This window comes from Rhipicephalus microplus, unplaced genomic scaffold (assembly GCF_043290135.1).
Source record: "Rhipicephalus microplus isolate Deutch F79 unplaced genomic scaffold, USDA_Rmic scaffold_18, whole genome shotgun sequence".
NCBI classification, from domain to species: domain Eukaryota; kingdom Metazoa; phylum Arthropoda; class Arachnida; order Ixodida; family Ixodidae; genus Rhipicephalus; species Rhipicephalus microplus.
The window spans coordinates 4,093,622-4,116,351 of NW_027464591.1; the positions used below are offsets into that span (position 1 = coordinate 4,093,622).

Below are 22,730 nucleotides of genomic sequence, written 5' to 3' on the forward strand. Positions count from 1 at the left end.
ACACAAGTGTTATTGAAATAAACTGAAGCTAGTTCTTTTTATTTGTTTAAAAACGAAACCGAAAGTTGCGAACAACGGTGCAAATTTAAGTCGTGGTTTTGTTGTCGTGGCGGGGGTGGCCATTTTCTCAAGATATTAGTGCTCAGGCCGCAGTTTCATATCTCCTTATCAGAAAAAAAAACTCAATATAATTTTATTTGAAGAAGGTGCGCGATCATGCAGCACAAGGGTGCAGCAACCCCGTAACAATTTCCGCCTCCCAAATCCGAGAATCGATCACAGTCTTTCCTCTTTCGAACAAATTTACGTTTTTTTCTCGTCTGTTTTGTTGTTTAACGCTCGTTTTTTTAGCATGAATGAGTAACAACAAGTTCAAGTTTGCACTGTTACGGAAATGCTACGAATGCGCACGAGGGAGGCCGTGGTGGCATGGATATGGTGGTTAGAAGGAGCATGAATGGACTAAGCATGGGCTAAACTCAGCGCACCCCTTCCCCTCTTCGCCACAAAAACTTGACCCCATCCCCTCTAAGGGTGAAGAACACTGCGCACGTTTATATATTTATACCGATCACGGTGCGGACTCAACCAGGCGTATATAACGTTACAAGTTCTACAACATGTGGGCAGGGGTCGTCTTCGGTCGTGCCTTTATTGTGCAATAAACTCGAAATACTGCCATGAAAGATTATGAGAAATTGCACTCCCGTGCACGCTGCCATAAAGCGCACCTATCACAAGCATGCAGCTCGGTTTCAGTCGTCGACTGCTGCTGTCGGCATGCATGCGGTTCATGACCGTACGGAGAAGAGATGCGAGCTTTCAAACGATGACCCAAGACCCTTGCGTGAACTTCACGCTTTAATTACGACAGATTCTAGCTTGGAAGGGTGGTTGAAGGAGTACCATGGAGTTTCATACTGCGGAAAATTGAAATCTGTAATTTAACAGATTCTCGTCTGGTCAGGATGCAATGGCACGTGTGAAAGTGCTAAAAGATAGAATAACGTATCGGCTTCCCCATGGAAGCCTTTCTCGCTAAACTGATAGGCCGGATGTATCAACTTAGTTCTACAAAAGAATAATGTTCAATAACGGCTATAACGAAAGAAAAGAACGCGAGATGAAGTAGAATATAATATGCAAAGATCACTTTCTTAGCGTACGCATACTATTTGTGTTACGCGCGTACATATATCGTATGACGCATGCGCAATGGTGACAAAAGGCTAACTCCGAGCTTTGCGTACACTGAGACGCCCCAAATGCGACTTCTTTTTTTTTTTTGCTTCATAAAGAAAAGAGCGCGAAAATAAAGGTATCTTTTTGTCCCGCCCAACCGTATATATTCATCATCTCCGATGTCTTTCCTTGCAATATCGCAGGGCGCCCGATACTTACAAGTCACAAACGGCATGCACGTTATCAGCGTCAAGTAGTATTCCTGTTCAATGGCAAGAGCCGAGTTTTTAAGGAACGAAATGCAAGCAGGCGAGAGTTGGGGAATATTTGTACAGTACTTCGCTCCACACTTTAAAAAACGGACTATTTGGGGAGTGTTTTTGCTACACGACCATAACCATCTACTTCGAGTAGTTTCATCGCGCTGTCACCACGGTTCCGTTAGTTCGGGGTCACCAACGGTTTTAGTGTGCACAAAAACGAGTTTTTGGGAAGTATTTATTCTACACAAATACAATAGAGTCTACACTACAATAGAGTCTACAAGTCACAGTTTTGCCACAAGGGCCAAGCAATAAATACGATAGCAACAACTTCGAATGAAATGCTGAGAACGGCTAGCTGATCAAAACGTGCAGCACGCTGCTCACGCACAAGTGACGCACGAAAACAACACACACAGGATGAGAGCTAACTAACAACGTTTACAACTCGACGCCTAACACGCTGCTTAAACAAAAACAACGCACGAAACGTAATCATCATGAGTGCTAACTAACAAGTGTCCCGGTTTTTACTTCGCTGTGTTTGAAAAAGGCGCTCTTTTCGCAAACGGGGCCTGTCCAGGGAGTTAAGTGACCTTTGTGGCTGGGGCAACTAACGCAGTCGTTCCGGTGAAAGGCCAAGGCGCATGATTGACGCACAAGCACCTAACCACCCCACCTCCATCCGTGGGGCAACGTACGCGTGGGAGATAAGCGCGCGTTGGTACATTGCGACGGGCTGGGTACCGAGCGACGCTTGCTATATATTTGCCGTTCACTGGTCCAGCTGCATCGACAAAGAAGGCGCCCTCGGTATCTGAGTAGTTGTCGTAAGCTTTTGCCCGTGCCCGACGTCGATGTTCGTGGAACTGAGGATGCATGTTGCGTGGAAGTGGTTTGATGATGAAGTCTTGCCTCCATTCATGTGGGATACGTTGTTTTCGCCATTTCTCGAGGGGGGCTTCGATGCCAAGTTCTGATAGTGTTTTCCGTCCCGTTTTAGTGATGGCGAGGCGCATGACTTGATTCGTGTGGTGTGCATGGAATAGTTCTGATACGGTATTGTGGAGCTCCATTTGAAGCAGACGTTCCGTGAGGGTCCACGGGGGAAGGTTCAGAGCCTTCCTGAGAGTCACACGTACGACTCTGTCTATTTTGTGCTAGTCTGCTTTCAAGACCCTCAGGTAAGGAAAGCTATAGGTTATGCGGCTGATAACAAATGCCTGAATGAGTCGCATTATGTCGTGTTCTTTCATCCCTCGTCGTCGGTTAGACACCCCACTAATCGATCATGCGAGAGATTTGTAGGCAGGGCGTTTTTAGTTTATGTAAAGCAAATGAGTTAATGCCCCGATTATGGAAGTGGGCCCCCAGAATTCGAGTGGCTTCAACCTCTTTAATTTGCGTTCCATTGCGTTGTACGTTGAGGTATGTATTGTCAGATGCCTTATTTCTATATACTACGATTTCTGATTTGATGTGGAAGCACTCCAGACCACTCTTGCGTCCTATCTTTTCTGCGATGGAGGCGTCCTGTTGGAAGGATTCTTCTATCTGACCCAAGCTACCATAACGGCTCCAGATTGTGACGTCATCAGCATATATGGCGTGGCGTACTTGCGAAATTTCATTTAGGGCCTCCGGGAGGCGCATGAGGGGCGATATTGAAGAGGAGTGGAGAAAGGACAGTTCCTTGAGGAGTACCGAAATCACTCATGGTGATGGGTTGAGATTTAAGGTCCCCTTAGAGGATGGTGACTAGTCTGTCTGTAAGGAAGTCCCACACATATGTATTATAATAAAGAACGGAGACAGTCAAAACTCTTATCCGAGATCAGGTAGGAGCGTAGGCCTAGCTATCGAAATCAGCGACAGTCCGGGCCGAGCGTCTCGTGCTTAGCACTGACGATGTGTTTGCCGAAATTTGCATGACCCACTACATTCATCATTGCAGTATATAATTTTGGACCGCACCTGAGTTCCCGTAAGTTCTCCAAGATAGTGAAGTGCCGAACATCGTCAAAGGCACCCTTTAAATCAATTGCAAGAATGCTCCTTTCCGACCACTGGGTAGGTTGACAATCTCGTGTTTTAGTTGGAAGAGGATGTCCTGCGCTGACAAATGGGGACGAAAGCCGTACATAGTGTCAGTCAAGAGTTTCTGTTCTTCTAGATATTCGTTTAGCCTTATTTGTATGGCCTTCTCCACCACCTTACCAGCGCATGACGTGAGGGATATGGGACGGAGGTTATCAATATTGAGCGCTTTGCCGGATTTCGGGATGAAAGTGCGCTCGTCCGATTTCCACTCTAGGGGAAGCGTTCTGGCGTCCCAGCACAGGTTCATTTTATCTACTAGCAACTGAGTCATGTCATCGCTTAGGTTAGAGAGCAGCCCTATATTGATACCTGATCGGGTCTCGGGGCGGTATCTTTCCTCATGCTTTGTATTGCCGCTTTAATTTGGACGACCGTAAACGCTTTTGAAAGTTCTGGATTATCGGGGCTGTCATAAAAGGGTATGGATGCGTGGTCCCACGCAGTGTTCACATACTTCGACTGTATAGGGCACCGAGTAAGTCCGCATTGTTGCCAGGGAAGCCGTGTATAACCCTCTGAAGGATTTTTCTATTCGCGCCTCTGGTAGAGTCTGGGTCAATGAGATGACGCAGAAGGTGCCAGGCAGATTTCGTATGGAGAGACCCTGTAAGGGAGTCGCATTTCGAAAACCAATCTCCTTTAGCGAGTGCTATTGTGTATTTCTCTGCCTTAGCAGTGAGGGCGGCAATACGTGTCTTGAGTCGGCGATTAAGCCTTTGCCGTTTCCAGCGTCTTGTGAGTTGGCGCCTGGCATCCCATAAATGCAAGAGATGGCTATCGACCGCTGGAGCTTCAAGTGTAGGAGCAACAGTTTTGGTAACCTCGTTCTTAAGTGCCAGTAAAGTGCCAGCCCATTCCGAGTAAGATGTGGGAGTTTGATGAAAGGGAAAGTTCTGTTTTGCGGAAAGCTGCCCAATCTATTAGCTTGACTGTCTTTTGATGTTTCTTGTGTCTGCCATGCGATAAGGACGTGCGAATGATAAAATGGTCGCTCCCGAGGTTCTCCTGTGAGTTTCACCAGCGTGGCTGAGGAAGGTTGATACCCATAGTTAGATCAGGGCATGTATCCCTCGAAACACTGTCACCCGTGCGAGTCGGATAGGCTGGTTCGGCGAGGAAAGTGATACCCTCGAGAGCCATGAGGTCGTACGATTTTAGTCCTTTGGTGTCCTCTTGAAGATAACCCCAGGAGTCACGTCATGGATGGGTGGATGTATGTATGTGGCTGTACCCTTTAGATCAGGCGGCGGCCAACGCCACCTAGCCGCAATACTTAGTGAACTAACCACTAGATTTATCTTTTTTTTTTCACTTTAGTTGGACGGGTACTTTGAAGTGAAGGCTTTAATTTTCACTCGTGCCTTGACTGTAGCCACCAATCAGATAACCTCCTTCTAGTTAAGTCTACCCGCTTAAAGTCTATTTTGCCCTCCCTGTCCCTAAACACCACTGCTTTGAAAAACTCTGCACCATCATCCTGAACTATAGGGTGAAGCCCTTTACAGAACATTATCAAGTGTTAGGCAGTTTCTTCTTCCTCTCCACACGCACTGCTTAATGTGTCTACCCCTTCGTATTTGGCCCGATATGTCTTGGTTCGTAATACTCCCGTCCTGGCCTCAAACAGTAGAGAACTACCCCGATTATTATCATAGATCCTTTCTTTGGCAATTTCCTGCTTAAAAGTTCGAAAGTCACGCAGGAGACATTAGCGACATCTGGCAGATATCTTGAAAAACGAAGCGCACGCGCTCGTCTCGGAGGTGATAAGGTGTAGAACACAAGGCGACGGGTAGATGCAACACCACCTAGATGTGTTGGTAGATGCCACCACCTTAAGAAAGCGTTGCTGTCTTAAGACAGCGTTGGAACCACTTTTTTTTCGTGCAAGTGTTTGCCTGGTTAGCGCTACCTGATAAACGATACGGTCCTTATAATTACTTATGTATGCGTTTTCTAGTAAGAGACACACATACAGAACATTGACGTGTTGTTATGTGCCTCAGATATGCGCAATAATTGCTTTTCAATCGACAATCACACAAGTATGAACGCTGCGTCTTGAGCAATCTTCGTGGGCGCTGCGGATGGGGTTGGCCATTCAGAGTATTGTTTGACCAATTAGGTGCCGTTTAGGATACCGTCCAGGGCAGATAAACAGACAGACCAAATTCTTTGCGTCGAAGGTTCCCAAGAAAGACTATCGGCTATAAAAATTGACCCAACGGATTGTAAAGTCGCAGTACTTATGCCAACTGCTCAGAATTTAAGCCGATTTCATATCACTTCTATAAATCAACATTTGTAAAACGCGCCGCGTAGCCCGGCGACAGTTCGCTCTATCGAGCCCAGAGCCGCAAACGTGTCGCAACTACGTAGAACGTCGCAAATTGGCTCCAAAATTCTAGCTGTACGCCAGCGCCACCTTACACGTTGCGAAAGCGTGCAGTTTGACATTCTGCAGGGCCAGGCCTACCGCCGATCCGAAACCCGCGTCAAGATGGCAGTGTGTTAAGTTCGAAACTCGTAGCGATGCCCCTTAGAGCCAGTAGTGGCGTCTAGTTAGCAGTGCGTCGGCGCCCCGATTCCGTCCAAGTTAAGAGCGCCGGGCGACAGCCCCAGAAGAGCGGGCGCTAATGGAATGGTCACCTCGCGCGACTCAACGGGAAAACAACCCACGACGACCGCTTCAGCCGCCGCCGCATCACCCGCTGCAGGCTGGCGGCGGTGGGACGGCTGCGGCCACTGCGACGCACATCTCGCGGGGCGCCCAGCCGGACGACGTCTCCGGTGGCGTCAAGCGAAAGCCGCCCTACAGTTACTCGACGCTCATCTCCTTCGCCATCAACAGTTCGCCCACTAAGAAGATGACGCTGAGCGACATATACACTTGGATCTGCGCAAACTTTCCCTTCTACCGCGAGGCAGGCACGGGATGGAAGGTAGGTGCCCGTCGAACTTTTTTGGTTTCGAGTCTCACGATCGCCCCTTCGTGAGAAGGAAAAAAGCGCACGCCTAGTATTACCCGCGGTCGAAAAAAAACCGATCGAGGTACGGGCGCGTCGTTTCCAGGCGCCGACCTTGGCACACGGCATGAAGCGCTTTACGATCGCTTGCTGCTTTTTGTTGTCTGTGTTTTTTCCGCGCTTCGAAACGCGCTCGTGCGGTGTCGACCTCGAGTCGAGGACGGCGGTTCGCCGGGTCGCGACTCGAGGTGCAGCGGCGACTTGGTTGTCGTGCAATCCGCGCAACCATCTCTCCAGTGATAGTTGTCTGACCTTTGTGTTTACAAACGTTGGAGCTCTCCCGTGTCGATGTCCGCGCGCGCAGCGCATGTTGGCGGCGGCGCGCTCGTCGTTCTTTGCTGACGACGTCGTCGAGGGTCCTTGACGTTGAGCTTCCGCCGCCGCTGCGGCGCTTTGCCTTGAGCCGCTGGCGCGAACTCGGTCTTTTATTAATGCTTCTTTTCTCGTGTCTCTCTCTGCCTGCAGAACTCTATCCGCCACAATCTGTCGCTGAACAAGTGCTTTCACAAGGTACCTCGGTCAAAGGACGACCCCGGAAAGGTAACGTGTATTGATCATCGCAGCAGCAGCGCTCGCATTTTTTTCTCTCTCGCTCTCTAATTTTTTCCCCGCCGCGTGGTTGTTTTTTTGAGGCTTTTTGTAACTCTCCCCCTTTTTTTCCCTCCTCCGCCGCTGCCGCGCGCGGGCTAGTTATAAAAAAAATTATAAACTGATTCTCCGCTGCGGCTGTGGGAGAAGGTTTTAAGTTCTCTGCTTCTGCTGTGCAAATCTGCGGGAGCATTTTTGCCGCACCGCATGTGTGTTCGCGCGCGACAGAAACACATGCGCGTGCGCTCTGTTAGCGAATGCCAGCGCTTGTGTGGACCCCGCACTACTGCTCGACGCGCGCTCCGAAAGGTCGGAGAGGGCTGGAAGGGGAAGAAAACTTCGACGCAGCGAAGGAGAACGCGCTGGCTTTCCTCGTGATCCAAGGATTGTCGAAGTCCGGGGTAGCGGCGGTGCGAAATGGGTGACGCGCGCTCTCGATAGTCTGCGCTGCAGTCTTTGCCAAATGAAACGGAAAAAGATTTTGCTACAGAGAGCGCAAGGAGAGAGAGGCAACGAAGTATACAAACAGCGCCCGTGCACGGCAGAGGCGGAATTCCCTTGGCGCTTGTTCGAAAGCACGTGCGATCATCGCGACCTTGGATGCGAGCGCTCACATTTCAAGGCCTCGCGCCGTGCGGAATGAGCGTAGAAAAAGGGGGAGGGGGGTCGGATTATTGTCATACGTGGCATGCGGTCTGCGAGAACCTGACTGAGTGAATTATATAATTAGCGTAGTGTGTCAAAGTAGTCCGCTACTGGTCCTGTTTGTTGCTGACATGTTTCAGGCCAAGTGGACCCCTACTCTGGACGATTTTTTGCAAGATACATTAGAAACTGCCATCTTTAGGCTGTTATGTGGATGTTTTCTTATTGTTATGAATAGTGCCTTGTATCATTAAGGTCGGGAAACACTGAATACACCTATCCAACTTTTTTTTACAGATGTATGTCGACCATTGCACTGTTGATTTAGATGTTCGAGAAACAATACAGCAATGTTCACAGTCCGATATGGCACTGTCAAAGCCCATCTTTAAAATACATGCACACAAAATGTATCATATATATTTTTTAACATATGTGAGGCAAACTCCATGCTCCTTTTTCCTCTATATGTGAAGCCTCTGACCTGGCCTGACTTCCTGATCACTGATAGCTAAAGAAATGTCATTCAACAGGTGCATGCACTTAAGGAATGTGTGGTAGAGTACACTGAACTTGTTCATGCCAAACTTTGGTACCTGAATAGGCTGTACTTATTCATCCTTCAGCTGGTGACAAAAACTAAGTCAAAGCAGTCGTTATTGTCAAAGGAGTACGTGCTCCAAACCTCAGAGCTTTTTATTGCAGTTGCACTGTTCGGTTGCAGTGAAGTCGTAGACAAAAAGTTTGCCAGGTTGAGCAGTTCATTTTTCAGGAATGATTTTTTTGCCTTACTCAGCGATGTAAACATTATTTAAATGCGTGTCATGGTGACTGTGCAGTATCAGGATTCTCATTGCATGAGGTGCGCAATGTGGTTGATCCTTCAAATGATTACACATGCACTTCCACTGAGGGTTAACGCTTCCAGTTAGGTTAAAAAAGGCTGTCTTGCGACGGTGGAGTCATAATTCGTGAATACATCTTTAAAATACATCAAAGAGAAAAATGACTTTTTTTTTCATTTCATGAAAATACTCTTTCTCAATTCAAAAGTCACCCCATTTGCCGCGAGAAAATGCCTAAGTAGAAAATACAGGTGGGGGCACCACCTTGAAGTTTGAGCAACAAATGTAGTGATGCCATAGATTTTGCATCTCCTGGGTCTCATGTAGTTCCTAATCAATAAAAATGAAGTACGTAGACCTCCGAGTACACCACAAACTTAGCTTGCCAAGTTTCAGGAAATTTCTTTGAGCCATTATTGTTGAAATGCAAAGAACACGAGTAGTATTGAAAACTGGGCAAGTTGGTAACAATTCATTTTTTACCTCGAAGAATGCGAAGAACATGCTTCAAAATCTGTGATGTCAGGTGTGGTGATTACGGCACGAAATTTAAACGTGGAACATTGACCATGATTTTTTTCTTATAATAATAAATCTATGATGGTGAGATTAACGGCATCAGAGTAAAATTTATCAACATAAACCGATTCATATAAAACGATTCAATATAAACCGATTCAGACTTTAGTGTCCCCTCAACTTTCTTTTTTTTTTTTTATGTTCCTTTGAGTTACCTCAGGGGCAGTATACCAATTCATATCAGCTACCTCGGGAATCTGTGCTTGTATATTTATTTTCTATTACTTTTTACTTGTGATTTCCTACTATGTCGTGTCCAACATCTGTCTTTATATAGATAACCGCGTTTTGTGTGGTTCAATGACTTTTCTAGAAACTGTCATAGCCTAGACTAATCTTAGTAGCTTTTGCATTAATATGGTGTTATATAAAAAAAAGCAGAGTTATGAATAGTTGCAGTTATGAATAGTACTATGCTGCTATTCTTGTTCCCACTACATTCGTGTCTTAGCATGCAGGTAATGTCCCCAGTAAGGGGTTACAGAACCATGTAAACCCTTGTACCATATTTGCTAGATTGTAACGCAAGAGTGACTTGATCAGTCGCAAATCAAATTTCAAGATGGCAGCAGATGTACTTTTTAATGAAATGCTCTATTACATTCACATGCACCTAGTGTTTGTACTGAACCAGAAGGAATTTCGTGGGAAATATTTTCTGTTTTAATAAAGGGGAAAGATGTCCTTTAAGTGTACCTGCGCTTAGTGACAACTTGCAATGTCACCCCGATCTACCACATTGTAGAAGTACTAGGAAATGCGGCATATATCTAAAGATGCTCAGTACTTGGGTTCCTGAGAATGTCAGCTGCAAGATTCTGTAGAGGAGAACAGCTTGAAAAAAAAAAAAAAAATAGAGAGGGGGGGGGGGCTTGCTTTGTTATTATTACATATTGCGAATCTCCCAAAAAGGGGAAGGAAGGCGCTTGCTCAGGATTGAATGGTAGTATGGAGCGAAGAATGAACACTCAAAGTTGCACTAGCTGTGATAGGCTTGTTTAAGTATAACAGTGGCTCAAAAGAGTAGTGTTATGACACTAAGGCATTATGAAAGGCATATTTATTGTTTTCTTGGCGTGCAGCATCAACACATCAGAGCCAGGAAGCATGTATAAAATTTTTGTATGGGGTCGCGATGTTAACGAAGGCAGCAGTGGACATATGCACGATGGAACTCTTTATTGAGCCAAACTCGTGGCCCCAAAATGTAAGCTCGGATCACAGCAAGCAGTGGATGCTGTACAGTGATATTGGCGCACAGAGAGTCGGTCGTCCATGAACAGAAGTGTGGCAAGGCGCGTTGGCATTTATACATGCGGCAGTGAACGTGTGTTGTCGCTAATGGCAGCGTTTGTTCGAGAATGAGCTCTGCTGTTTGCGTGCTCAAGCCTAACAGATGATTCTAAAATAATCTGGTGTGCCTTCGGGCATTCTTGCGTGGTTTTTGTAAGGCATTATCTACACGTGCAATAGAATGGTGACGTAAAACATAGAAAGAAAGGGACATGTGCGGCTATATTTTAATGCAATAGTGTTACACGACTTGTTTCATAGAAATCCTGATGTTCCCGTCAATGGTTGTGAGTCAAAATTTGTGATGGATGCGAATATTAAAAATCATAAGCCTGAGCCGGAATCGAACCAGGCTTTCTGCATGGCAAGCAGATGTTCTACTTCAGAGTCACGGTAGTGCTTGAAACACTTTGAGTTTAAAACAAAAGATGCTATACATGTATTATTAATACTGGGAGTTGTGTTAATGCATGTAATATTGCATGGCAGAAGTGTAGAATTGCACATGACATTATATGGATGGTATACAGAGGAAGTGGTTTAAAGGCCCACCCATTACTAAGCGCTCAGGCTTAATTAATTGACAACATCATAAAGGGTATAGCTATGTTAGGACGTTAGTGCACTTTGCTAATGTGCAGAATAATGAGTTATGTGTTAGTGAGCAATTTGCAACTTCTGTTGCTGTAGCCATTCTCGGATAGTTTGAAATGGCTAATCTTATGCAAACCGATTGTGCCACCACATTCTACTTTCAAAGGCTAAGCTCAGTGATCACGGATATGGACATTATCGTCACAACTTTAAACTGTGTTTGTGAACTCTGCGTACTGCATGAAGAAGATATCAAAATCGCTGTTGCCACACAGCTTATTGCTATTAACATGCACAAGGTGTAATTGACAGCATATATGACAAATGCTGCTGCTATGATATTCTTTTTTTGTGATTCTTGATACCACGGTCTTTATTTAAGGGAACAGGGTAAGCCCTATACCTGCCATTTTAGGAACAGTTTATGTACCTTTTTTCTATAACCATGAGTTACAGTAACTATTTTACTATCATTGTGATCTTGAGTCATTTCTCTTCTTACTGAAGCAGATACAGCCCTCAAAATTTTAGTGCTCATTTTTTGTAAACTCTTTAACTTCAGGTACCTAATTAACATTTGATTATAGCTATCAGATGTCGCATTGCAGAAGAGCACTTCCTCATACAACAATAATTCTTCGTCAACATATTTTCTATTACGTTATCTAAGAAATGGCCAAAATCTATGATTCGAGATAGTGTGGTTTGTGAGAAGAAAGAACACAAGTACAAAAAAAGCAGATCTTGTGGTAATCGCATATAAAGCTGAAAATCTGCAGTATTTCAACAAGACAATGAGATAACTTCAGCTTGACGGACCCATTCAATAGGCACCAGCCAGATACTCATCACCAATATAATTTTTTCTTTCTATGTTGAAACGATTTGCCTGGCAAGCCTAATTTGTTGCCTGCTACGCAGCCTTGTCAGCACAGTGTTGGCACAGTTCGTGGGTAGGTAGGCACTGCACTATACAGTGCAGCGGCGAAATTTCAGAATAGTTCAGCCAGCACATTCACACGGGCTACATTGCCATCATTAAAAGTGAACACAGCATCAAGAGTGCATATTTACAGTGTTTGGCGCCCCGGAAGGAAAATGTTTTTTTGTTTTTTTTTTAGTGCAGTCCCACACGACGATTCGACTCGTTATGCTTTTGAGTTTTTCTTGGAGGCATTTAGTGAGTAATTCTGGATGAGCTAGTTCCAGATACTTTGGCTTAACAGCCCCAATAACTGATGCTAAAAGGTGCTCTCTATGAACATGTGGTTCACCATTCAACTGGGCTTTGTTGGATTTACACCGTCTTGGCGTCCTTCGAGCAAAGGCAGTGGGGTTGATTGGTATTCTATGATGCCATGCGCAAACATGTGGACCGGACAGTTTTTCACATGTTCTCCGAACCGGCTTTATTTGTTTATGGCCCAACAACAGTAATTTTTGTGCTTACCAATGATGGCTCCACTAAATGTCCCCAGCAAAATCCAGATTTCCCCACAGAAAGGTTGATGCCTCTGCTTTCTTTCCTTTTTGCAGTTCTGGGCCCACTCTTTTCTGAATGTGCTAAATGTCCTCCAGCTTGCAAACTGTAACTTCTCCATATGGCTGTGATACCTGAACTGGAAGGAATCCCTTGCCACGTAAAAATGGGGGCACGGCAGGCCGTCGCACAAGTTTTGAAATAAGTCATTTTTACAGAAAAAGAATCGTGCTAGGACAAACAAATGACTGATTCTTGTTCAGAAAAGGCTGCAGATTTCAAAATCGTTAAGTGAACTTGGAGGGCGGGAGAATACACACAAGAAGCTTAGTAGCACACAGCTTTGTGCCTGTATTCCCCCGCGCTCGCAGTTCACTGAACGATTATGAACTAGCAACTAGACCACCTTTCTATCCTGTTGCACTGTAGATTTCAAATTACGCAAAAAGAAAAAAAGTGATATTTGTCAGTATTTTTGCTTACCCTGTCCCCTTAAGTCTACAATACAACAATTTTTGAAAATCTTTCAATATTTGTTCAAGAAGGTGGCCACGGGGATTCTGCTCTTTAAAAAAAGCCTAAAAGGAGAAACGAATGAATGAGATTAGAAATCCTGGCGGCTTTATAAGAGAAGCACCTCTTTGTGCTTGAATCGCACTCAAGCTAACCCCCGAATGCAGAGATGTTACTTGACTCGTTCTTGACTCAAGACAGTCTTGCCGGTCACCATGAATTGTCTCGAACTTGCGTATGACTTGAAGGCGACTTGGCTTGGTCGAAGTCAGGACAAGTTTCAAGTCAGCTGCGGGGCTAGCTTGAAAGCGACTTCATGCGTTATTCCAACATGGTCACCTCTCAAATGGACGTCGCGCGAAGGGTGGCCGCTTTTGAGTTTGCTTTCCTCGCCATAAACATAGCATTTTCTGAGGCGCACTGCCTGCCAAAGATTCTTGGACCCGCTTTACGTGACCAAGGGAATCCGATGGAGTTGTACGACGAGGAACAATTCCACGCACGATACAGATTCACGAAGAACGCCATGCAGCAGCTGCTGGGTATGTTGCCGCTCCGTGAAAGTGGGGACAACCGACGACAGCCTGTGCCCCCAATGTTACAGCTACTGATGGCTCTCGGGTTTTACGGCGCTGGCACATTCCAAACAGTCACCGGGAATCTCGTCTGCATTCCGTAGTCGACAGTTTGCGATGCAGTAGGAAATGTGACGCTACTCATCGCAAAGCACCTGTACGCAATGCTGGTGCGCTTTCCGCTGGCGGCAGCACTTTCTATAGTTATGCAGGACTTTTATGAAGTGGCTGAGTTCCCTGGTGGTACAGGCTGTGTCGACTACACACACGTGCGTATTAATAGCTTTGGTGGGGACGCCGCCGAAGTGTTCCCTAAGCGCAAAGGCCATTTCTGCTTTTCCTAAACACGACGACAATTTCCGCCTCTTTCGGTACAAAATTGACTCGGTGCTGTGTCTGTGTGCCTCGTCTATCCTTTCGTCCCGTCTAGGGCGCTGTTTCTTGCTCAGAAAGGCATTGCTTGTAGCACAACGCTACGTAAAATTTCAAACACATAAAAAAGAGGTGCCCCTATCACGGTTTTCTTTATCTGCTTCACCATCATGCAGCGAGACACTGCTGCACCCCACGAGACAGAATTCTGCTGAGGGCAATGTCCTGACCCCACCTTTTTCTCTTGTTTACCAAGCTCAACAAAAGGATACGAATCACATTTGTTCCCAGAACTTGTTTTTTTTTAATATATAACTACGACCTAGCCCACTACAGGCATGCACACAGGCGAACAGAAAGGCAAATACTGTGAAAATCGCGTCACCTCGTGAGCCAGGTCAGCACATATACAGGCCGTGGCGTTCGATTGAAAAAAAAAAAAAAAAAAAGACGAAAGAACCCAATGCGATGCTTGCTTCGCCTCCAAACAAGCACCCGTGGAGAAACGCGCCGCATTTGGGTGGCTACTAAAACCAGCGGGCAACGAACGCTTTACAGAAGCAACACTGCGCATCGCTGTGGCGGCAGGCACCACGTGGCGGCAGGCACCACGTGCCGTTCGTTAGGTGTAAAATGGCAGGAATATGCTTGTGGCCCTTTGTTTTTATAGTTATTTTAAAACGTATGGTCTTTTTTTGATAGAATGCATGCCTTACGCGAACAACTTCATTATTACCCTCGTTAGCAGGCGAGCAGCGTGTTTCTGCTTTGAAGCTTGTTCTTGACTTGACCAAGCAAGACAGCCTGAGCATCTATGAAACGCGAAGGCTGACTTGGGGAAGTTTTGAAGTAAGCATGAAAACTGCTGTAGTAATTACACTTTTAAAGAACGGACACATAGTACAACAAATAACCATTACCCAATTTTTGTGTTGTTTTGTCTATCTCGCACACTCGGAACACATTTATTTCTGACGATGACAAGCATCGTAGATAAATGTTTTATACCATGCCCTTTCTTGTATGGCTTCATTCCAGGAGAAGGTACGCTTACTCTTATTGAAAATCTGACGTGTTGAACTTGCCCTTTGAAAACAGTTGGATTGTATGTGCAATACTTCTTGTCGTCAGCAAAGCATTCGACAGCATGAGTCATGTCATTTCGTTAACCAAGCTTTCCGAATGAGGGTTTTGTGGCACATTCTTGATGCTCCTGAAAAATTTTTGCATCATATACTCCAGCTTACCTGGCCCGAGCTGGCTATGACCGATTTCCTAGTGTCCCAATCCTCTGTTATTATACAGCTGAACCCCTCAATAACGAAATCACCTGGGACATGATTTTTGTTTGCTTTTATGAGAATTTCATCTTGAGAAAATGGAAAAATATGCCTGCCAATTACTTTCTCCAACCAAAATTTATTTAATGAGGTTGATGATCTAGCTTTGTGTCTGTCATTTCTTCGCAGATGCTTCATAGACGGAGCACGTGTGCCATTGTTAAGTGCGGCTATCATGCTGCTTCTTTATTTGAAAATTTTTGGTAGCGGGCTGCGTGGGATGCCTAAGTCATCTGCAATAGCTGCCCTTTTTCTGCCTTTTACAGCTTTGGTGATGATACGAGACTTTAAAGCATCAGCAAGCAGTGAAGTAGACGCACGTCAGCAAGCAGTTATGCCGTGTAAAGTATGACACATGCAGTGTAAAGTATGACATTACTGTCGTGTTTGTCGGCATGACAGTACTTTCGTGCGTATAGTCGCTTAAAGGGGCCATGAAACACTTTTTCAAGTAACCATGGAATGAATTTACTAGAAGAGCTTATTGCCTTACGAATTCAAGGCCGCAAAAATTAAAAAGATCCGTCAAATGCAAGTGGAGTTACAAAGATTTGTCGCATGCTGCAAATGCATCCTCTCTTCTCCCGTCCCAACGAAAGTGCTGGAAGCTAAGCAGGGAGGGATGGCATGGCCGCAGAAAAACTTAACGCCCGCCTTGTGGCCTTTAGCACTTCTTTCTTTCTTTTTCTTCGAATGCGCGACTTTCTCAGTGCGATAGCGTGCGGACGCGTAGAGAAGTAACGGCTTCTCGCGGTGATCTCTGTAACGAGCGAGCACGCCATGTTCCGATCAGCCAATGATAGATGGGCTCACTACGAGTGATTTTTGGGCTTATTCTGTCATTTTTTGAGAGAACAGAAACCAATTTTTAGGTGACTGATAATTTATTGTGAATTCCAGGCCACGTGCTGCGCTATAATATTTGGCTCGCGTGTTGTCGAGAGCCTCTACCACCGACCGGCAGTGTTTTCCGACCATGCTCAAAAAGTGTTGCAGGGCCCCTTTAAGACTCCACTTGTCGACTTCTTCGTCCTTGGAGTCATTATAGATTGTTCTGAAGGGGAGGGGAGAAGAGGAGAAAGAAAGAAAGAAAGAAAAAAAAAGGAAGTCTTGTAGGTACATTCTCATTGGACTGAACGCAAACGGTAATAGTTGCACTCAGGCTTGTTGGCCAAAGTATGTGCTAGACTTGTCCAATGAGTGGTGCTGCCATTTTTAACCTATGGGTTCCGAACTAGCTCATGGGTAAAAAAAAGCGTTGCAGATCACTACCTGAATCTTATGTTATTGCGGGAGTGCTTTTTAAACTCTCTTGCTCTTGAAAAGTGCAAATACATAGAAGGCTAGGGACATTTGCCGGTGACACCAGATTTCTTCGGTTGCCGCAGAACTTTCGCTCTTGAGGGCTTTTGTTATTAGGAGATTCAGCTGTACTATAATGTTTGGGTGAATGACTTTGCTTGTGTTATTTTTTGTAGATTGTATCAATACACAGATGATACTGCCATAGTAATGCGGTCAACCAACTCTATGCATTCTATTGCTTAATTGCAGGCTGTGGTAAATAAAGCTGTAGGTTGGTTTTCTCCTAATTTAATTTTTATTGGTACTTCGAACACAAAACTTATCAGCTTTTATTATCCGCTGGTAAAGACAGACATCAGTTATATGTTTGTATTACACAATTAAAAATGTTCTCTGCATGTACATGAACCTCTAATGTTGAATTTGAATGACAGAGTCAGAGCAAATTTTTCTGCTCAAAATTTTGGGGCAGGGGTGTTCCAATCGCAGAGTTGAGGGCAGTAGTCAGGTCAACTGTGAGGGCAGAAGTCAAATGTTCTGATGAGAGAGTCGGAGTGTATGCAGAGTGACAATGACTCCGTGGAGCAGGAAAAGTTGCTCCGCCAAAATCGGTGGAGTGGACTGGAACTCGGCGTGCCATACACCCGTGACAGTGATGGGATGGGGGTTTTTGCCGCTGTGTGAATGACCCTCGATACGTTCGCCCACTTGAGGGTGCCGTGGCTGTCGCGTGTTTTGGCAGTAATGTGGACGACATGGCCGACAAGGGGGGGCAAATAAATTTGTCGCAGAGGGACAGCAAACAGCTGCGTATGTAAAATTCAACAGAGGATATTAGTAGAATGGAATACTACACGCAAGGTATTCTGACCAAGTCAAGAACTTCCTCTTCTACCTTGCTCTCCATATTTGCTCCAGCGGTGCAGATTGTGTTCCTATCGTGGATTTGGAGGCTTTGCTCTACGCCAGAGTCAAGTGCTTGCTCCCAGAGTCCATCGGATACTACGACTCTGCATTGGAATCCAACATAAAAGAGTGTGGCTTCTATAAAATACTCTGGCCTTTTCTTTGACAGGGATGTTCCCTGAAGCTTTCGTCTAATAATGTATGCAAAAAGTTTGTGTGGTATCATGTGTGTTGTAAAACTTGAGCCCCTTTATGTTTGAAAACTTGTGAAACAATATGCTTTAAGTTACAGTGTACTAAGGTATGGTCAATGCACAATCCATTTGCAGATGAGGGTCAACTCTATTCATTGTTCTAGCTTAAACTAAAAAAAAAGGCTATGATCTCAATCTCAATGCCTATAGTGATGTTTTTAACCCTTTCAGATATAACTACTTCAAATTTACACAGCATTAGTTCAAGGCACTCAATTTTGCTGTGAAAATAATTTTGTGATGCATTGAGCTACTTGTTTTATAGTTATTAATCTTGCTTCAATTTAATTTTAACAGATATTTATCCTGAAAATGCTAAATTTTTGAACCCGGGCTGTCGCAGGAGCCAATGTTTCGACAAGTGGTGCCATCGTCTTAGTCGCTGCTTGGAAGAAAACTAGACACTTTTCGAAACTTTGGCTCCACCGACACTCGTCCAGTCTCTTTTTTATCATGTCAAGCTTCTACCAGTGAACTTCTGTCTTAATTGTATTTATCCTGAAGTCATTCATGTTCTCTATTGCTCAAATGGACACTAAAGAGCGAAACAAGTTTTCGCATATGAGTAAGTGCACTTTCACAGTCCCGAAAACACCATTCTTACCGCGACACGATGCTTGGCAAACAACGTTTTTCTCCAAAAAAATTTGATGCTCAAAAGGTTAAACTGGGTATCAGGTACAACTCTACCTTTATTGCCAGAAGTTCAATGGTTTTCCAGGAGATGCATCAGTGTTTGCTGACCTTTTGTTCCAAAGTTGTCATATATCATTGCACAAGATACGTCTCAGTACACTTGTGTTTGTATACTACTCACCGTACCGGTTATCATACCCGAATGCTCACCTGAAGGTCATTGGATTAAATCCTGGCTTCGATGGTCGCATTTCACTGGAGGCAAAGTGCTAGAAGCCTACGTGCTTAAATTTAGGGACATGTTCAAGAACCCCAGATGATCCGAATTTCCAGAACCCCACTATAACCATCATCATTAGCCTGACTATTCCCACTGCAGGGCAAAAACTTCTCCCATGTATCAAGCTGGTCCTGTACTTTCTGCTGCTTTGTTATACCTGCAAACTTCTTAATCTCATCTGCCCACCTAATTTTCTGTCTCCCTATCACACGTTTGCCTTCTCTTGGAATTCAGTCAGTTACCATTAAAGGGACACTAAAGGCAACCCTTAAGTCTACATTGATTGTTCAAATAGCGTTCCAAAAATCTTGTAGTTTTACTTTTTTTGCCAAGAAAGTGGTTATTTTGAAATAAAATCACGTTTTAGTGGTCCGCATTGGGATAGCGCACTTCAAATTACCCTCCTCAAATGGAACATCTCACATCACAGTTGCCGTGCACTACATTGTCCAGCTTTACTGTGCAGCCGCCGACACAAGTAAAAGCAGTACGAAAGCAGCAGGAGCCACAGCAGCAACAACGGCCATTGAACAATTTCCTGTCATTGGCTCCGAGATGGCATATGTGCTTGGTTTAACTGGACCCTGCTAGATGGCATGACCTGTCTGGTTGTGACGAAACCAAAAACACATTTTTTCTGCCATGTCTTGTTCACCCAATGGACGCTCATTAGCGTACCTTCTAAACTTGATACGCGTCCTGCAGGAATGCAAGCGGTGTCTGTGTGCGCTGCAGGGAACGCTCATCGACGTCGCTGGGACACACAGCCCATAAGCTCGCACGAGTGCACAAGATATGGCGGAAAAGCCATGTTGCCACACTGAATTTTCTAAAGGGTCTATTGAACTTTTGAACCGCTCGCGTCATTCCCTATAGTAACGTTCGGAGGTTCTTTTTGTGATGAATCAAACAGACATGAACAAGCAGCATTTTATTATGTCTCTCGATGCACGGAAGGTTCTTAATCTAGTGCAGCTAGTTTGATTACTAGTGATTAATGGTAGGTGTATCTTTGACGTAATCTGGATCATTTTGCGAATGTCCTATCGTTGCGCATGTGTTCTCGTGCATTTACCGTAATTACTCGAATCTAACGCGCACCTTTTTTCCGGTTAAGCGAGTTCATAAATCGCATGCGCGTTAGAATCGAGTACGAACAAAAAAATTACGGTCAATCTATTGCCATCGCAAATCCAAAATGGCCGCCCCCTACGTGCGTTGGCATGGTGCGTCGGCTATTTCTGCCTATGTGTTTACCATGTGCGGCACTTCGTACGTGTGCTGAGAAGTTCGTCATCTAGTAGTGCATTAGCATCGACGACTCGGAAGGGCCGACTCCAAAAACTCGAGTGCACCACGATGCCGCTTTTAAAAGAAAAGTCATCGCGTGTGCAGAAACGGACGGAAATCGGGCCGCATCGTGGTCCTTCTCGAAACGTGCGTGCGGGACCGGCGGAAACAAAAAGCAGAAGATTGTGGACAGCAAAGCTTCACGCAAAGGCTTCAGTGAACCACAGCAGGGTCGGTTTCCGCAAATTGAAGAGCTGCTCCGCGAGTATGTGCTTGAGGAGCGAGTGGCACAGCGGCCCATGACGACAGAACTGCTCCAAGTGCGGGCTATGCAATTAGTCTTAGAAAAAAGTCTAATGCGGAGCCTGTTTAAAGCGAGCAGGTGCTGGCTAATTAACTATATGAAGAGGAAAGGCTCTTCCCTCCGAAGGGGAACATGCATATGCGAAAACTTTTGCGGAGAAGTACGATGAAAAGCTTTACAGTTTTCAGAGGTTCGTCCTAAACTTGCGGCGCAACAATGGCTACCTGCTTGGGCAAATCTGGAATGCCGATCAGACGCCTCTTTACTTCGACATGCCTGGCACCACAACTGTCGAGAAGAAGGGGGCGAAGCAAGTTCGCGTGCTGACATCGGTCCACGGTAAAACTACAGTGACGGCAATGCTCTGTTACACGTCAGATGGGCACAAGCTTCGCCCGTACCTCATATTTAAATGGAAGACAATCCCGAAAGGAATCGTTTTTTCGAGTGGTGTGATCGTGCGGGCCAGCAAAAAAAAATGGGTGCGCGTTGCAATCGATGTCTTACGTTTTTTTTTTTTTTTTTTCGCGGTGGAAATCGGGTGCGCGTTACAATCGAGGGCGCGGTAGAATCGAGTAAATACGGTATCTTAATTTCTCCGCAAGTAGGGTACTGTTAGTTGATAATGTTGTCGTGTTAGACGTCATGCATTGAGATTTCACTCTCACGTAAATTGTTATTTGACTTTAGTGTCCCTTTAAAGACCAGCTGTCATCCTGCCTTTGCACTACGTGCCTGGTTCTTGACCGTTTCTTCCTATATTTCAACTATGATATTCTCAAGCCCCGTTTGTTTCCTGACCCACTATGCTCTCTGTCTCTTAAAGAGCCAGTAAACAACCCTGAGCTCTTAAAGTTGTTATGAAGAGAAATGTACTTTGGCTATGTGAACATGCTGCTGCAAAAATTTTGCAAATGCATGCCATATTAAGGAAGTTACAGGGGTTAGAACATCGCTTTGAGTTTGTTTTAAATTTTCGCGCGGTCATGCCACCCTTCTCTGCCATGGAAAGGGAAAAGGCGAAGCTCACCATGCTGAGCGAATGACCGAGCAGGGCATCCCCAACATGAGCACATGTCCTTGTCATTCTGACCCTGCCACGACAACGTCACACGACATCAACAATATGTCATCGGTCCGCAGCGAACGACTGAGCAGGGCATTCCCGACATGAGCGTATATCATAGCGGCGTGGAGAAAAAACGCAGTTTGAGGAGCACCCCTCCTCTAACGGCAAAGTATCGAAACCCCTTTTTATCTTGGTGCTTTCGTTCTGGCAATACCGCTTCTTCCGGTAGTCTTGGGCTCTACAAAACGGCAAAGGGCAGCGCAGAAATATGAAAATATGGACTGCGCAACTGAAACTGCATCACCGTAGGGCCATGACACCGTTTCGTAGGCTAAAGGACCAATCGACGAGCTCAGTTGTGTGTAAAGTTGCCCATGGGCAAGCTTTTGTCACTGCGTGCGTATGGGGAGGATCGGTTAAGGGAAAGAAACAGGCACGGGATTATTTTTTCGAGATTAAGAGTTTGCGTGGTGTGCAGCGCTGTAATATGTAGAAAATGTGATCGCAGCGGTCTACTGTACGAGTTGGCGACCTTTTTCACAGGGTGTAAAAAAAAGTCGGAGATTGTTTACTGGCCCTTTAAGGTTACACCTGTAATTTTTTTGCCATCACTCTCCGCGTCATCCTCTAAGTTGAACCGTTTTTGTAAGCCTCTAGGTTTCTGCTCCGTAGGCAAGTACTGATAAGATTTAAGAACTTTTTGCTGGGTGAGTTGGTGCATGTCTGTGGTATGTAACATTGTGCAAACATTGGGACGAACACAGGAAGTAAAGAAAAGAAGCGCAAACATTTGCGCATCTTTACTTCCTGTGTTCGTCCGATTGTTTACTCAACGTTGCATACCACAGACCGGTAAGATGCACCTTGCTGGTGAGGGATATTGGTAGACTACCATTCATGACTTGAGAACGCTTGCTGAACATGCTATACCCCATTCTTATTGTTCTAGTTATTAAATGTGAAGCATTTCTTGGCGAACATCGGCGACTTTGAGCGTATCTATCTATTTATCTATCTATCTAGCCGCCCACTCCTTCCCGTCTCAATAATGGTACCGACACCGAAATTTATATCGATACCGAAATTGGTATGGCATAACATGACTGTATCCTGAACATAATTGATTAGTCATAACATGAAAATCATGACATGTATGTCATGATTTACATTTCATGGTCTTGCTGCTCTTGCGGTAGTTTCGTTCACATGAGATTTTGCAAAACTGGTATGGTATGACAAAAATGCATAGCGAACACAAGTGACAGACCCTAACGCGGAAATCATGACATGT

General features: G+C 45.1%; 1 protein-coding gene across 4 annotated transcripts in view; it reads left to right on the forward strand.

Moving 5' to 3' along the window:
• Positions 1-6,012: 6,012 nt before the first annotated feature.
• Positions 6,013-22,730, forward strand: part of LOC142785096 (uncharacterized) — a 92,891-nt gene continuing 76,173 nt past the window's right edge. For all 4 annotated transcript variants that reach the window (XM_075883506.1, XM_075883509.1, XM_075883508.1 and 1 more), the window contains exons 1-2: positions 6,013-6,487; positions 7,037-7,111. In XM_075883506.1, the coding sequence (XP_075739621.1) occupies positions 6,182-6,487; positions 7,037-7,111 (381 nt within the window). In that variant the 5' untranslated portion in view covers positions 6,013-6,181. The remainder of the gene's footprint in view (positions 6,488-7,036; positions 7,112-22,730) is intronic.